Genomic DNA, 18,081 nt, shown 5'->3' with positions numbered 1-18,081 from the left:
TTATTTAACACGTCAGTCAGACACTACTGTGTAAATATAAGTATTAACGCGTCTGTGTGTTCTGAGCTGTTTTGTGAGGAACGTGAAATATAAACATAACAAGAAAGCTGACCAGGAAGCTAATGGAGCTAAAGAGCAGTAAAAAAGCCGGTGTTGAAGCTGCTTATCAAAAATTCGCTTCAGTGTTTAAAACCATATGTAGCGAATTATTAAATGACTTTGTACATTATTGCTTGCTTTTGTCTGCGCATACTAAATAGTTAATCACTGTAAACTCACTGTACTAAACAGTGTCGACGCGCTGCTGTATTAATCTGAATTTAATAGCATGTAAATAAAATAATCAGTACAAACTAGTATGTACTTTCATACTACAGTTTCCAAAAGCACCGTGCCCATTCAAACTAAATAGCATACACTACTTTACTAAACAGTATGGGAAAACGTCTTAACTAATCCCTACACTAAATAACAACATGGCAAATTCTTACGCCCTTATATAGTATTTTGTTTAGGTTCCACAAATCGGGTATTTATTGTTTTTTGCATAGTCAGTTCGTTTAATGCACAAAATACCTGTAACATTAGTTAGTGACTTAATGCAGTATGTTGGGATGTTGAATGCTGTTTTTACATCCTATGTAGTATGGTAGTATGCTGTTCCCTAGGAGCTATACAGTACAATATTTTAAATTGCCAATTGATTAGGTACACCACCCACTGTCGCCTCACAGCAAGAAGGTCCTGGGTTCGATCCCCAGGTGGGGCGGTCCGGGTCCTTTCTGTGTGGAGTTTGCATGTTCTCCCCGTGTCCGCGTGGGTTTCCTCCGGGTGCTCCGGTTTCCTCCCACAGTCCAAAGACGTGCAAATGAGGTGAACTGGAGACACTAAATTGTCCATGACTGTGTTCGATATAACCTTGTGTGAACTGATGAACCTTGTGTAATGAGTAACTACCGTTCCTGTCATGAAACAAAAAGTGTAACCAAAGTGTAAAACATGACGTTAAAATCCTAAGTTTGAAAATAGATGTCTCAGTCATGGTGAATTGTGTGAAAAATTCATCATGTTTGCAGCATGTCTGTTTTGTTTACATTTGTGCTGTAATACACCCGTGATTCTATTATTTGTTGATTATTTAGCTAATCTGCTTTCATTTTCTAATAACGTCCATATTATAAATATGTGGTGCTGGTACAAGCCTCAATGATGCAAATGTACTGACTGTATCCCATTTTTATGTCAAATGTGTGTTGCCCACTTTCTGCCCAAACCACCAGTACAAAGGTTAGCACCAGTGACCAGATTTTTTTAAATGGTTAACCTTTTACAATTCAGGAAAGTTTGACGTATTGTGTCTAACACTGGTATGTGTATATCACTACATGGTTTTATAGGCTGTACCAACTGTATCAGTTAGCTGTATCAAAGTAGTGAACAGTAAGTGTACACTGGTTAAAACAGAACAGAAACTGCTGTGCCTTATACACTGAAACCAGCACAATACACACTTTATGTGATTTTCATTGGACCAAAGAATTAATATCTAATCATTGCTTATTTCATTTCTGTTGAAGGACAGTTAGAGAGGAAAGGCTGACAAACTCTGCCTAGCAATATACGTACTTGCTATAGTCAATAACTATATACCTACAAAGTTGGAGTGTCTATTAAACAGGTATTTTTCCACCATATTGCCGATTGCAATACAAATATTGGGGGGTTGGAGTCATGGCATTCAAGTGTTAATCAACGTGTTTTAATTTGCTTTGAGTTTGTAAGAATATACTCCTAGAGGCCATAATGGTAAAAAAAAAAAAAGAATTATTTATTCTATTCATTAAGTATATAAAGTATGTGGTTTTGAATGTAACCTTGGAGTAGTTATGATTAAATCCATCTGGACTTTTGCAGAAATGGAGAGTCGTTTCACTAAAGGCAAGTCTGCCATCCTGGAGCGGCCACTTGCCCGAGCCAAAACAGAGGTGAGCGTGAGTGCATTTGCACTGCTCTTTTCAGAGATCGTGCAGTACTGCCAGAGCCGTGTATACTCTGTAGCAGAGCTGCAGGGCCGACTGGCAGACATGGGTCAAGGTGTTGGAGCCAGCCTGCTGGATGTCCTTGTGATGAGAGAGAAAAATGGCAAGAGGGAGACCAAAGTGCTGAATATTCTCCTGTTTATCAAGGTGTGTTTTCATGTTATAAATAGAAAATCTTTTACATTAGGTCAGATGTGTATGATTATGTTTACTGAGTTTTATCTCTGTTTGAAAAACCTAGCAGAAAGAAGTTTAACATGGGCAGATTAATTTTAGTTTGTGCCTAGTTAGAGCATCAATCAATGACATTACTGGATTCTGACTGTCAGGCTGCAGGTGACTTTTTTTTTAACTGTGGTCAAGTTTATGTAGAAAAAGGAAACGAGATTTCTTGTTTGACCCATATTTTGCTTTTTGTTGTATCTGTTTACATGACATGTAGTCTAACTCTCTTTCTTTCATTTTTCTTTTTCCATCCAGGTAAATGTATGGAAGGCTCTGTTCGGCAAAGAAGCAGATAAACTTGAACAGGCCAACGATGATGACAAAACCTATTACATAATTGAGAAGGAACCACTAATTAATGCATACATCTCAGTACCTAAAGAGAACAGCACACTGAACTGCGCAGCCTTTACAGGGGGCATTGTGGAAGCTATCTTGACTCACAGTGGCTTCCCAGCTAAAGTCACAGTGCACTGGCATAAGGGAACCACGCTGATGATTAAGTTTGACGAGGCAGTCATTGCTCGTGACAAGGCTTTGGATGGTAGATAAGGGGCCACGCAGTGTGAGAGAGGTGTCTGATAAAGGGAGAAAGTTCAGCAGTGTCAGGGAGGGAGAAAGGGGTAAGAGGTTTCCTTGGCAGCTAGTTGAAATAGCGGAGGTTCAGCAAAATCTCATGTCACCTGACAAACTGAGCTGAAATGTTAAGAATTTGTTGGCAAAATATGTGGCTGGAAAGTATGGCTGCAGGTATGAGTTATTTTTTCTTTTTAATGTTGACAAGAAATGCTAAATGTAAATAAACCCACACTTTTTTTAATTCTTTACAAACCCCATTTCCAGGAAAGCAGAGACATGTAATAAAAACAAAGAAGTGTGTTGTAAATTCTCTTAATTTTTTTGCCTGGCAAATGTACAAAGAAATGTCTTTCAGTGTTTCAAATTCTGAATTTGATACATACAACACCAAGGTTGGGACAGGGTAAACCGTAATCTACTGTTAAATTTGTGTGACCTTGGAGCACTTGCAAAAAAAAAGTCTTGCTACTGTGCAATAGCCACTTAGAAGTGCTTTGGAAAACCATTGCCAATTGACACAGTCCACCACTTTCCACCAGTTTTATGCAGAAACGCTCCTTTCAGATGGCTAAAACATGGACATGTGGTCAGATGAGTCTACATTTCAGCTTGCATTGGAGAAAATGAACATTTGAGTTCTCCATGCCGAAGACAAAAAGAACCATTCAGACCAGTTCTTAGCTAAAGGTGCAAAAGCTGAGATCAATCATGGTATTGGGGAACATCAGTGCCTGTTGGGCAAGAGCAAGGTGGAATAAGAATGGCTAAAAAATCTTAATTCCCAAAAAATTAAAAACTGTTTTGTTGTGCAGGAATCAATTTCTAAATGTGTTTATATTTACAAAATACAATCAAGTTGGTCAAGGAAAACACTGGGAATTTTTTCATTGTATTTTTGTCAGTTAGAGACTGAGATTTAACAAAGCACAGATTCTTCTTTTATTGCATTTTACAAATTGATCAACTTGTCCCCATTTCAGTTCTTGTTAAGTCTTGCAGCCATTTGTTCTTGCACCATAGAAACCACACACTAATTATGTATATAAGGATTAATATTAAAATGGAAGTGTACATGTTTGAAAATAAAGCAAAAGTTCTGATTATAAACGACATCTATCTTTAAATTGTTTTTGTATTTCTCTTAATGCTTGTCACATGCAAGGCATTTCCCAGATCACCCATCTGTCTCCACGCAAACTTCTATCATTTTGCTATTGCTGTTTTGTAAGATGATTGTTTTTTTGCGTTGTCAAGTCTTACAAGGAACTTAGAATTTCTGTACTATTTGACCGTTAAGCGTTTGTGTAAATTATTTACTTTGAAAGTGTCTTGTAATGTTAGAAGCTAAATGTTTGTGGTGTATGTGACACAACAAGTTATTAAAATGACTAAATTGAGACTTTCTGTGTCAGCATTAATTACTTAATTTTTTTCATGGTTGTATTAAATGAACAGTTGAACATTGTTCCCCCCTTGGACTCCATTCATTAGTTGAACGAGACACCACTATGACCCTCTCAGACAAGTTGATGTTTGGGTGGTGGACCATTTTCAGCATGGAAATGACACTAACACAGTAATAACAATCAGCTATAACGTCCTGTTTCATAGGGATATAAAAATTAGTTGGCACAGGCTTAATTCCTGGACTTCTTGATCAGCCTAGAAGAAACATGTCTTTATTTACCTCACACACAAAGAAGTGAATGGTAGGAAAATTATTTTGTTAAGAATAAGCAATTCTGCAATTCTGTTCATGTTTTCCAGGAGTGCCAATATTTGTGGAAAGGACTATAATTAAAAGCCTTCCAGTATTGGCAGCTATAGCAGCAAAGCGACCAACTATATTTTAATACCCACATTTCATTAAATGTAATGACATATGAACGTGTCATTTGGGTATCTACACACTTTATACCACAAAGTGTACCTTTGGTCCTGTTGGTGGGTTCGAACCTTTCCTTCAGTCACTGTGAGAGGTTTGCTTGTCTGTGTGGGTTTACTTCAAGTTCTCTGGTTAGCTCTCACCTCCCAAAAACACACACGTGGTGGATCGACAAATTTAAATAAAAAAAACTGTTAGTGAGTTCATGTACAAAGACATGCATAAGGTGGATTGTCCGGTTCTCCCTAGGTGCGAATTAGTGAGTGAACTGGCGAGTGTGTAAAGCGCTCTAATAAACTGCCACCCTTTGGCAGACCCTGATCACGAGAAATTAATGAATGAACGCAGGGGCGGCTCGTTCCTTAGGGCGATCGGGCGACGCACCACCACAGGGCGAAAGGGAAAACATTTTTCTATCACAGCTGTGACTGTTCTGGACAGTCTGTCTTGCCTCGGAATATTGTAGTCCAAACAGCGTCGAGTTGTGTTCCGTACAGTACCACCCCTTTTGGGGCGACTTCAGTCAGACTGACCGGATTGCTCTCATAGACTCTCATGTTAAGGCTCTTTTTTTTTCGAACTGCAGGCGCTGCAATACAATCTGAATGGCTTCCGGGAGGGCTCGCACTTACGTGCTTGCGTCACACGTAACCTGGTGTCGCGATCTCGTCACCATGACTACCATCACCTCAGTTCGGAGCAACTCCATCGTGTCATTAAGGGAAATGCCATTCAGTCATCGTAGTAATCAGGATACATTAGCAACTTAAGAATTAGGGCCACCCAGACCAAATTTAAACATCAAGTATCTACAAGGGGGGGGGGGGGGGGATCATATAAGTTACAAGTAAATTACAGGTAAGTAATGTCATTTTTAAATTGTGAATTGTGATTGCACTTATTGTATCTCCCCAATTGTTTAATTGTATTTCTTTATTCATTGCACATCAGCCCCGATGCCGATCTTTATTCTGGATCTGCTGCACCTAAAATAAAATGCTATCTGATGAAGACTGAATGAAATTGTTAGTGTGAAGCTTTACTTCATTTTATGATTAATGGTAAAGCTGGTCTCTCTCCATGTTCAAATTTATTTGTGAGGGCAAACTGACAGATGACTGAAGATGTTAATTATTTAAGCTTTAATTTACCCATTGAACGGGTCACCTTGGCCATCATCGCAACAATTGCCCCCCCCTGAGAGATTTGGCAGGAGCCGCCACTGACGTCACATGGCCGAGTCACATGATTGTTGTTTAGACGCTCGAGGCTTCTGCTGCGCTCCAGAGCTACACGACGAGTTCTGCCGGCGAGCAGCTTCCATAAACAGCCGTTTACTTATGATTAAAATAGCTTTATTTTCCCATATTTTAATGTTTCGTGCACCAGACACGTTTTATATGACGGTTATTAACCTTGCATTGACAACATGGCCGTGGTGGACCAAAATAACGTTGTTCACGTCTCTTCTGGTAAGTCATTCAATTAGTTTCTTTTTCTTGTTAGCTTCTAGCTAATAACCAACGGTCAGTTCTGTTAAAAATAATTAATATAGCTGATATAGAATAATCCTTCTGTAACTGAATAAGAATTACACATTTCATACCACTTGTTTATTGTATTTAATGCAATGCATGCAAAATATAATTACTCCTAGGTGTCCTTAATATTAAGTAACGAAACCATTGGTAAATGTGTCATGTTTATAGTGACTTATCTTCTAATATTAAGAGTAATACAGGAAGCTTTACAGGACTGGGTTAGATGAAGAAATCTTGTAAAGACCAATCTCAACAGGGAGAGCCCAGCCTGACAAATGTTTGTAGTTTCTTTCCTGCACATCAGTCACAATTCGGATGATGACATAAAGCTTGCTTGACTGTTCGCAACATTACGCATGTTACAATGTCATACCTGTTTTTTGTTTGTTTGTTTTTAGTGGGTGCAGTTAACCTAGTGCTGTACACTGATCAGCGATAACATTAAAACCACCTGCTTGTTTCTACACTCACTGTCCATTTTATCAGCTCCATTTACCATATAGAAGCACTTTAGTTCTACAATTACTGACTGTAGTCCATCTGTTTGTGTGCATGCTTTGTTAGCCCCCTTTAATGCTGTTCTTCAATAGTTAGGACTCTCACAGGACCACCACAGAGTAGGTATTATTTAGGTGGTGGATCATTCTCAGCACTGCAGTGACACTGACATGGTGGTGGTGTGTTAGTGTGTGTTGTGCTGGTATGAGTGGATCAGACACAGCAGCGCTGATGGAGTTTTTAAACACCTCACTGTCACTGCTGGACTGAGAACAGTCCACCAATCAAAAATATCCAGCCAACAGCGCCCCGTGGGCAGCATCCTGTGACCACTGATGAAGGTCTAGAAGATGACCAACTCAAACAGCAGCAATAGATGAGCGATCGTCTCTCACTTTACATCTACAAGGTGGACAAACTAGGTAGGAGTGTCTAATAGAGTGGACAGTGAGTGGACACCGTATTTAAAAACTCCAGGAGCGCTGCTGTGTCTCATCCACTCGTACCAGCTCAACACACACTAACACACCACCACCATGTCAGTGTCACTGCAGTGCTGAGAATGATCCACCACCTAATTAATACCTGCTCTGTGGTGGTCCTGGGAGAGTCCTGACCATTGAACAACAGGGTGAAAGGGGGCTAAAAAGTACATAGAGAAATAGATGGACTACAGTCAGTAATTGTAGAACTACAAAGTGCTTCTATATGGTAAGTGGAGCTGATAAAATGGACAGTGAGTGTAGAAACAAGGAGGTGGTTTTAATGTTATGGCTGATCAGTGTATGTATAATGGTAAAATGAAAATGTTAAAAGAAAATGGTAAACAGTGTTCTAATTCATCAGACAGAAAGAAAACAATTGCAAATGACTGTAATCTTAAGACTGCCATGACATACATGTCCCATATGGATGTATGTTCATTTTTAAATTAAACTGTAAATCTACTTTTTGCATGTTTTTGAGAGGTGGAAGAAAACCTATGCTGATACGGAAAAAAAAAACATGACAAACATATCACACAGTAAATATAGGCGACATAACATAGGCTGGATGGTTTTGGAGACAAAGTTTACAATGCACCCATGTTTTCTTTTTTAGTGTTCGGTTGACAAGCATAGATCTAATGGATGCAGCTAAAGGCTGTTTGCCCTAGGTTAGGGTTAAAATGGACCCTACTTCAGGGGAGAACACCAAAATGCGCAATCCAGGACTACTGCAGGAATGGTGAAACACTAGCTAAACATGCAGTTATGAACAGATGAAAATTACTGACTCAGTCATGTTGGAGAACTAGCTAATTGTGCAGTTTAGTCATGTCTGCTGAGTCACAGTCAGACCACTGGACAAGAAAAAGGTTATAATTAACAATCGTTTGTAGGATAAGAAGCTTATCGTGACTTAGTGAGACATTAGGGTTGGAAAATGCTTGTCAGTTTCCTGCTGACACAGTTGTTATATATGATAGACAAAACTTAATAAACAAAAAAATTGTGTAAAGATTGTGGCCACTACATATTGTAATGAGGGCATATTTTACACCGACCTCTTCTATCAAAAGCTACATGTAAAGTACATTGTGGGTCAGACATAGCTGTTTTCTAAGTAGCATCAATTGTTATTTTTATTGACTTAAGGACTTTGTGCCTTTGACACATTTATTCCACAGAAATGTTTGAGTAAAGGTCAAGCAACATGATTGACCCAACTATTTGCCATTTTATTGGCCAGTTTTAAAGATACTAATCAAGTAAAGGCACTTAACATAAAAGAACAGTGCTTGGAGCTTGGTATTGTAGGTTTAAATTCTAAATGCTATTGTAAACCTTGTGTTTAAAAACCATAATTGTAGTGTTGTGTGTTCAATTTTGTGCCACACTACTTATTTTATTTAAAACTAGCTTTTGCACATAATGTCTATAGGAATGAGATGATTTTATTTTTATTTTAATAATTAATACAATTAGAAATTCAGCAGACCTAGGCAGAAAGATTTTGATACTACATTCCTTCAGTATTTCCTTTAGTGACTTTTTCTGCTTATACCTAGCTTCTTAGTTGACCTAGTTTCTTTGCTTTCATTTACAAACCCCATTTCCAGAAGAGTTAAGACGTTTTAAAAAATACAGTAAAAACAAAAATCTGTGATTTATCAGTTCTCTTGAATCTTTATCTGATTTCCAATGGTTATAACTTGTGCTCAGTAGTGTGTGGTTGCCATCATCTGATTTTCCTCTTTATGCTGTGCTATACATTTTCAACAGGAGACAGATCTGGACTGCAGGCAGGCCAGACAAGCACACACATTCTTTGTCCACGGGGCCACAATGTTGTAGCGCATGCACTATGAGACCTGGCATTGTATTGCTGAAATAATCATGAACTTCCTGGGAAAAGACGTTGCCTTGATGGCAACTAGTGTCTCTCTAAAAACCCAATATATGCCTTTGCATCAATGGTACCTTAACACATATGCAAGTCACCCATGCCATGGGTATCGATGCACCCCCATACCATGACAGATGTTGATTTTTTCACCTTTCACTGATAACAGTTTGGATGGTCCTATTCATCTTTGGCACAGAGAATTTGACATATGTGTTTTTTATGAAAACCAGCTGAACTGTGGACTCATCTGACCACAGGTTAGGATAACTGTGGGTGTAAGTGATAAATCTTGATAATCTGTGATAAAACATGACGTTAAATGATGCATCTCACTAACAGCTAAAGCACACGCAGCACTGTTTGCAGGCATAGCGTGCTGAGTCAGTGCAGCTTGCAAATCTAGACAGATGAGATTCTTTTCCACCTACATAACTCTATGATTGACTCTATCACTTAGCATCAAGAGTCGTGTTTTATCTCAAGTCAAAACACACCTGCATTGTCTCCGATTGTGTCTGTAAAATCACTGTCAAAATATTGAATTGCTAGCTGGATTTCTTTAACCTTCAAGAGCAATTAACAATATTTTACTTAGACATCAGTTGGCATTCTGTTAATAAAATTGCAAAAAATGTCTGTGATATTTCAAATGTGCACTTGTTTTTAATACTAGTCTTCATGTGGTGATACAAAACTGTTAAGCAATTTGGGGGAAGGTGATGAAATTTGACCTAAATTTGACCTCCGCCCAAATTTAAAATCACCATTAATTATAGATGAAGTATATGTATCATTTCCCACTGTACGGACATGCACTGAGAAGTCATTAAGCAAAAAAGACCATCTGAACTGTGTCCATTTATTAAAAATGTTTTACAGTTGATAGTGGGATATGAGCTCAGATAAAAGTACTGAGCATCTCTAGCCACTTAAGGCTCTTATGATCATTTGATCTTGTAACCTAATATTACAGATCTAATATATTATGTGCCCAATAATAATGTTGGCAGCTGGGCAGGGATATTTCACCACAAAAGCACTGCTATTGCAGTATGATATTATGTATTTGGGAAGTTAGATGTCAGCTTAAAATTCACAGCAATTGAATTGGGATTGGGTCTTTACCTACTATCACCAAAATGTTGATGATGTTTTTAAATAGCCTAAAAACGGGCTAACTTTTTGTGTTAATTGCCAGTGATAACCCATGACCAATATTTTACTGACAATTAAACACTTTGCACATGGTACAGTGGCAGCAGTGAGTGATCTTTGTTCTTCTTATTACTAACTAAAGTACCCAGTAATGTGGTGTGACCAAATAACCTAATGTGATGTCTGGAGTAATTACCAGGGTACATTTACTGGAAATGCTCTTGATTTGCATCATTCATGTGACATGTAGCCCTCACATGGTAACTTACTGGATTGCACCAGCTCACACACCATCTTTAAAAAAAAAAAAGTATGTTAATGTATAACATTATAAATCCCATCTACTGTACATTTGGTTAAAATATGTTTTAAACATTTTATTATATGTATAGTGTGTGTATGTACAGTATGTGTGTGTGTGTGTGTGTGTGTGAGAAATATGTCTTTTTGTAGATGTGTATTTTGTAGAGGTGGTCTTCCTGGATTCTTAACATTATTATTTTCTTTTTCTACTTTCTAAGAAAGAGAACGTCTTTTATCTCCGGTGACTCGCTATGGTTCTCATGCCTGCAGCAATGATCATGAAGACCCAACAGCTGGAACCCGGGTGACCCTAGAGCATGAAGAGGCAGAACTACGCAGGAAACTGAAATATTTTTTTATGAGTCCATGTGATAAGTTTCATGCCAAAGGAAGGAAGCCATTTAAACTGGTCCTGCAAATCCTAAAGATCATCATAGTCACAGTACAGGTATGGAATGTGGAAATATACATATACCAGATATACAGTGTAAAATGTTACAAATTAAATTTTTTCAAATGTAGAAAATTAATTTTAATTCTTGTAATGTCCCAGGTTGATGCAGCAGTCTGTTGAATGACTTGCATTTACTTGTGTCTGTGTAGCTCGATGATGTTATGCATAAAGGCAGAAATAGACAATGCAGTGAGGGCAACTGGATGTTTCTAAATTTGTCTGACATTGTAGGTAATGTGAGCAAGGCATTGTAAAGGATAACTTGGGTGGTGGACCCACTTTTCCCAGAATCCTTTGGCAGGACACCAATCCATCGAGGGGCCTCAGTTACACCCCTTCAGACATAGCCAATCGTGTGTGATAGTACTAGTTATCTTTATTAATATGGTATTACTGACTATAAACATTTGGTCATTTTATTTAATTAAATAATGCGTTTTCTCATAATAAAATTATTTCACTGACAGCAGCTTTGTGTTTTCACGACATTTATCTTTTCAAATGCCATTTATACTGCTAGTGACTTACTGCTTCCTCTTACCTTTCTTTTTAGCTTGTGCTGTTTGGTTTGAGTAACCAGATGGTTGTGACATTTAAGGAAGAAAATACAGCCACATTTAAGCATCTTTTTCTTAAAGGCTACCAGGATGACGCAGATGGCTCTTTGGCAGTGTACACACAGAGTGATGTCTATGATTGCATTCATTACGCAATAAATCAGGTAAAGGGTAGTGACAAGTCAATATTCATTATGGAATGGGTGAATTTGATAGCTGAATGGGTGATTCTTCTCTATTTTGAATAATAATTAGCTTAATACGGCAACTCTTTAGTTACAGTGAAACATTTGCATGTTTGCTATCAATACACTTACTGAGCTGGACTAAAAAAAATCTAAAAGTTAAAAAGAAAAAACATTTTCTTGTTTTATCTGCAAGTTAGCTAGCTTTGTTCTTTTCTAACGAGTTATACAAGAACATCTTGTGTATATTGTTTGCCCTATTGATAGTAAAATAGTACGCTTGTGCAACTGTAAATATAAATCTAACAGAATCCTTCAACAATTATGTCCTGTTAGTAACAAGTTCAATAGCCATCTCATTTAGAATTACAATATCACCATACACAGGCCACAAGAACTTAATAAAACCATGTGATTTTATGTCAGTAATGTAAATTGTTTGCTGGTCTTTAACATCTCCAGATCTTAAACAAGAGTTGAAAATGCTTTACACTGCCATATTTAAAACATCAAATAAGGAAACATGTTAAGATAAGTGATGTTTGATGGCTTTAGTGCAGTATCAGAGAGTTGTAAAGTCTTTACCAAGGTGCACTTTACTAACACACTTTATTAGTTTAAACATTTAACCTGCCTGTATATATAGTAAACAAGGTCTGTGTAACACAGTGAGTTGTCAGTCATATAAGGATCATGTGATGTGTACGTTGCATGTAAACTGCTTCTCAGAGTTCTGTAAATGTTTGTAATGACATTTCAAAGAACAGTAAAACTGCTTGCAGTCATGCTCTCTATTTTTAATACTTTTAAGTATGTATAACACATAATGACCCCAGCATGCAAACTAGAAAGCATGTGACCAATGGCTCCTGTGCCAAAATTGAAAAATGCACTGTAACTAGGAGTTTTTACTTGTTTTCATTGTTACTGAGTTAGACATAGACCAGCAAGGTTGCTCACACCATTAACAGTAATCAAATGATACTTTTTACTTTCAATTAGTAGTGTTTGCCCATATCAGTCAACATACAGGCAGAGCAGTTGTTATAATCTATAACATGTGGACTATGTATCGTTATTGAGCTTTTGGTGCTTAAACTGTGCAAACAAAAGACAAGCTTTTCTAAAGGCATCCATGCTTTTTTCATGTTATTTTAAAATGTATTAAAGTATTAGCTCTCAGTTTCTCTTTGTTCTTATATTTCACTATGTTCCATTAAAAAAACTAGGCTATGTGATTATGGTAAAAGGATGCCGCAATCCACTTTTCTGATTTTAATTTTCTTTAGAATTGTTAGTTACTTGAGAACTTTTCACTGACCATTCATAAAATGTTCACAGTTTTTTAATCAAATAAATAAATAAATACATAAATAAATACTGTGACTTTTGAGAAATTAATTTTACATTTTCATGCTCAGTTTTAAGCATTATTAGCACTATTTGACCATAGACTGCCTTTCAGTAATTTATTGGGATTTCTGTGTGCAGGCATATAATTTATTTTGGATGGATAAAGGTTAAGCAAAACTAAATATGGTGTCTGTACTGCTGTGCTGTCCACCCCAATTTATGTCATAAAATGTGCTCACAGGAGTGGTGTGTCTTACTGAAAACAAGTTTTTCTTACATTATACAGTTCTGAGAATGATACATTCATTTATTGTAAACTTTAAACTATATATTTTATATCTCACTGTTATCCTCAATACTTTTACTTTTTCTTAGTACCTGCATTTGCCATATAACACTGTTGGACGCTATGCATATGTGCATGGAGTGGGATTTAATAACTCTGCGCTGTCTCTGTGCCAGCAATATTATAAAAAAGGCCGGATAGATCCAGGCAATGACACCTTTAACATCGACCCACATGTTATTACAGGTATTTAAAGTCATATTCTCTCCATAATCTCATTTATTGTTTCATGCATTTATTTTTCTGTATATTTTCTACTATTTGATGCTTACATATTTAGCTTAACAGCCCACAGTTGTGTGTGTTGGGAATTTCAAGGATCTTTTTAGTCTGTCATTTGTTATAACATTATAACATTTGAATAACCATTTATACTGGGCACCATAAAGTTTAACTTCATTAACATTTGCATGTCATGTTTAGTTCTTCCTTTTTAGAAAACCACTGAACACCTGTTTTGGTTCAGATATGTCCTTGTTAATGTTCCTGTTTTGTCTGACATTATTACATAATAATTCATTAAAACAATTCCACTAAAAAGTACAAAAGCTGCACTGGGTATAAGTACCATCTCCTTCTTTCTAGAATGTATAGGTGTGACACCACTTGACATACCGCAAAGCTTCGAGAACAGTAACTACGAAAACTTTACTCTCAAGTTTCACAAGTAAGTTTGAGTTTGTTCACAAACACAAATGCCAGAAAACTGCTGCATATTTATGTTTCCCCTTATTCACTTAGTCTTGTTGCTCATTTTTCAATTGTCTTTTAAGGCTCATCAATGTGACAATAGAGTTTCAGCTAAAAGCCATCAATCTACAGACCATCATAAACAACGAGATTCCAGACTGTTACACTTTTAAGATTACAGTAAGTCACTCTTTCTGTCTAGCATCTAGTTAAGAATGTAATATATTTACTGCAATAAAAATAACTTGAAAAAAGTATTTTAAAGACAAATTAATGCTGTAGTGAAATTTCAGTGCTAGGAACAAATGTACTAGTAATATGTAAAATAAAACTAGTAAAATAAAAGTAAAACAATTGTATGTGACCCAGTGTATTGTGTACCATACTTACCCAATTTACTTGTGTAGCTTTCATGTTTTTAGAGATTTAATAATGTGTATTGTTTGAGGAGTTTGTAAAATCTTAAACTGTTCATAGGTTTGCATGTGAGTAATGTTGTTTTCTCACTGTTTGAGCAGATAGTGCTGGACAATAAGGCTCACAGCGGCAGGGTGAAGATCAGTTTGGATAATCGGGTTTCTATCAAGGAATGCAGAGATCCCAGTGTGTCTGGTCATGGTGAGATAATATATTGTTGTTTAATTTTTAACCCTTTATACCAAATGTGTTCATAATTACATATTTACTGCATGATAATCACTTTCATAATTTTCCTCTTTTTATCTTGTTAAATCACAACTTCCTCTGTTTTCTAAAGCATCACATAATAAACATATATGTGCATATGTCTGTTTGATTCCTCTTTTCTAACCCCCTTTTCTCAATCTTCTCTCCAGCTGAGAACTATGCTAGAGTAGGCTTTGACGTGACAGTGTCATTGGTGTGTGGCCTCTCTCTGCTCCTTTGTGGCCGCTCTATTCTCAGAGGAATCATGCTTCAGAAAGTAAGAACAATTATTATTCATTATTCACTCATGGCTTCCTGAATTGTGTAATGTAGGAAAGCATTTGAAAGCTTGAGTTTCTGAACTTAACTGACTGCATTTTAAGTGGAAGTGATGTAAATCCTCTCTCACATTGATTAACGCAGTGCTACATATCTCAAGTGTCTCTAGTCTAATGTACTGTATATGTAACTGGGCATGAGCACACTCCATGCCATGACTTAACTTACCCTCCAATTTCTCATCAGTGAATGTTAACAATCAATTTAAAAGAACAATCGAGAAAAAAAACCTCTTGGCCTGTGTGACTTTCTGTTTGTGTTTTGTACTACAGGAGTTTGTGCAGTACTTTAAAGACAAGCTAAAGCACAAAGTTTGTTGGGATGACAGAATGGAATTTATCAATGGTTGGTACATACTCCTCATTATCAGCGATCTGCTCACCATCGCCGGCTCCTTAATGAAAATTGGTATAGAGTCAAAGGTACTTTCTTTTTAAGCTAACAAGAGAAACAGAAACCTTTGTATTTTCATATGTATTTATATTAATATTTAGCTTATTGTATAATATAGTATGATAGCTTTACAATTATCCATTTTTTTAAACAGCATGTCTATAATGTATTATTACATTATTACCTTTAATATCTGTTTAGCTAGGTAATTCTACCTGGCATTTTGAGTGAATTTAAATGTAGGATTTTAAAGATCAATTGAATAAATGTGACTTGAGCAGATTATTGTGATTTACACTTGTATACATGTGAAAGGGTATAGAATTAAAACGTACAAAGTAAATTGTGATAAATAATTGGGATTTTAGCAACTAGCAATGCCCCTTTGTAAGAAGCTTGTTTTTTTCAATAGACTTTGAGGCTTCTGCTTTTCCCCATGTAATTTCCCTTTACCTTTACTGAATTTATTTTTTAGACTTTTGGGTTTTTGTTATTATAAAATTACATTTCCTTTTTTGTTTGATTAGTTTTGTGGGTAGCCATATAGGTTGTGAAATAAACTCTTTTTTTTTCACCCTCTTATAAGGATATCTCATCCTATGATGTTTGTGGAATCCTGCTGGGAACATCAACCCTGTTAGTATGGGTGGGAGTCATTCGTTACCTCAGCTTCTTCCAGAAGTACAATGTAAGTTTTGAAATGTACAAATGCAATGTCAGAATGCAATTTCCTACACTTGTTGTTGTAATTAGTAGGTTATCTTGTAATGACTTAAAACTGTTTAGTCCTAAAGTAGAGGAGAAAAGTTTTTATACAATTTGCAACTGATGTAAATCTTGGTTTGTGGTCTGTGGATACTGTCACTGTTTTGGCAGCCTTTCATTTCTCAAAGAACGTTTTTGTAGTTAATAAATTACATCTGACCATTTGAACAAATTTAGCATGAGATTTTGCTGCATGTATATTTTCTCATATCATATGTAAATTATAAAAAGCTATTTCATCCCGTAACATGGGCAGCAATGTTTGCAACAGTTCACAGCACACATCAAATTATCAAACTATACTACTGCATATGTCTCAAAACAACAAAAAATTAACACAATCATTTAAAAACATATAGGGTTGGTTTCACAGACTGGGATTAAGCCTAGTCCTAGACTACACAGCATTTTGAATAAAGATTCAAAATGAATAAATAAAGCAAAATGTAGTCCTGGACTAGCCTTAATTCTTGTCTGGGAAACCAACCCTTAATATATTAAAGAAAAAAGGTTATGCAACATATGCTAGAAGTAATTGCACCCCTAAGCCTAATGCCAGCTTAACTTTTTCATTTAAGTATTTAAGTATACAAATATAAAGGAAATCAGAAAGGCAAAAATTATTTTTCACAGCACTGTAAGCAGTGAATTTAAAAACAGTCTTGATTGCATTGATTCAGTCTTGAATGTTGTAGATGACAGATAAACAGAGATTTACCTGTCAGTTTAATGCACATGCATTTTTTACATTTTTAACAGACTGGAAACACGAGTTAGACTGACGACTGTTTTCATTTATCTAAGACAGTTTAAGGCCAGATTGATGTAACAGTTTTTGGGAAATGATTTCCAGATCCTGATTGTAACACTGCGGGCGGCGTTTCCTAACGTGATTCGTTTCTGCTGCTGTGTGGCAGTAATCTATCTGGGCTACTGCTTCTGTGGCTGGATCGTTTTGGGACCTTACCATGTTAAGGTATGATGCAACAGCTCTTGTAAATGTTAAGCTTAGACTTGAGGTTTACTGTCCCAGTAAAGCTATTATTTATTTGTATTAGATTCGTCCATTTACATTTTATTGTAATTTATTAAATGTATTAAATTATGAGGCCATGTTTTTCTAAGGGGTGTTAGGGGTCAGCATAAAAATACAAGCATGTGTTTGCACCTGCGTAAAAATCAAACTTCAGCATTAACATTTTTTAGGTTATTAGAAGAACTGTGCTACTTCAAACCCAAAATAAGTGCAGATGGTTATAAAATGTAATTTAAGGTTAACTAGACAATAGCAAAGATACAAAAAATGATTTGCTGTTTATACATACTGAGCTGCTTTTAATTGTTTTATTTTGATTTATTTCAAAATGTATTTGTTAGTTCCGCTCGCTGTCCATGGTGTCAGAGTGCCTGTTCTCTCTGATAAATGGAGACGACATGTTCGTTACCTTCAGTGGCATGCAGGAGAGCAGCACTTTAGTGTGGGTCTTCAGCCAGGTGTGTTTATATACTAATACACACACACACACACTAAAACACACTTGCACAACACACAGAGGTTTCTATAACTGTGTTAGATGTTTTTTTTATTTAGGGTTTGTTACGTACTGCTAATAAAGATCTATATTTAAAATATATTTTTATTGATTATATCATCTGGGTGGTAAAATGGGTGAGCCTAAAAATGTTTTAATGCACATTTTAAATGGTTTATTATTCATGT

At 36.4% G+C, this 18,081-nt stretch overlaps 2 protein-coding genes across 2 annotated transcripts in view; both read left to right on the top strand.

Annotated features, from left to right (window-relative positions):
• Positions 1-1,590: 1,590 nt before the first annotated feature.
• trappc5 (trafficking protein particle complex subunit 5) lies at positions 1,591-4,235 on the top strand. The gene is made up of 3 exons (XM_063009797.1): positions 1,591-1,678; positions 1,915-2,186; positions 2,520-4,235. Exons 2-3 carry the CDS (start codon positions 1,917-1,919, stop codon positions 2,814-2,816), a joined length of 567 nt encoding a protein of 188 aa, XP_062865867.1. The 5' UTR covers positions 1,591-1,678; positions 1,915-1,916; the 3' UTR covers positions 2,817-4,235.
• A 1,922-nt stretch (positions 4,236-6,157) lies between these two features.
• The window catches only part of mcoln1a (mucolipin TRP cation channel 1a), a 13,492-nt gene continuing 1,568 nt past the window's right edge, over positions 6,158-18,081 (top strand). Inside the window, exons 1-12 of the mRNA XM_063009859.1 lie at positions 6,158-6,200; positions 10,832-11,061; positions 11,621-11,788; positions 13,538-13,694; positions 14,094-14,175; positions 14,282-14,378; positions 14,717-14,816; positions 15,035-15,141; positions 15,476-15,625; positions 16,183-16,284; positions 17,215-17,337; positions 17,739-17,855. Coding sequence (XP_062865929.1) covers positions 6,158-6,200; positions 10,832-11,061; positions 11,621-11,788; positions 13,538-13,694; positions 14,094-14,175; positions 14,282-14,378; positions 14,717-14,816; positions 15,035-15,141; positions 15,476-15,625; positions 16,183-16,284; positions 17,215-17,337; positions 17,739-17,855 — 1,476 coding nt within the window. The remainder of the gene's footprint in view (positions 6,201-10,831; positions 11,062-11,620; positions 11,789-13,537; positions 13,695-14,093; positions 14,176-14,281; positions 14,379-14,716; positions 14,817-15,034; positions 15,142-15,475; positions 15,626-16,182; positions 16,285-17,214; positions 17,338-17,738; positions 17,856-18,081) is intronic.

The sequence above is a fragment of the Trichomycterus rosablanca genome, chromosome 15 (genome assembly GCF_030014385.1).
Source record: "Trichomycterus rosablanca isolate fTriRos1 chromosome 15, fTriRos1.hap1, whole genome shotgun sequence".
NCBI lineage: Eukaryota > Metazoa > Chordata > Actinopteri > Siluriformes > Trichomycteridae > Trichomycterus > Trichomycterus rosablanca.
This window is presented reverse-complemented; position numbering and strand designations above follow the sequence as displayed.

Excerpts from the sequence above, each read along its gene's own strand:
- trappc5 (XM_063009797.1), top strand. The coding sequence starts at position 1,917 with ATGGAGAGTCGTTTCACTAAAGGCAAGTCTGCCATCCTGGAGCGGCCA. Across the intron at positions 2,187-2,519 it reads ATATTCTCCTGTTTATCAAG|GTAAATGTATGGAAGGCTCT; the intron begins GTGTGTTTTCAT and ends TTTTCCATCCAG.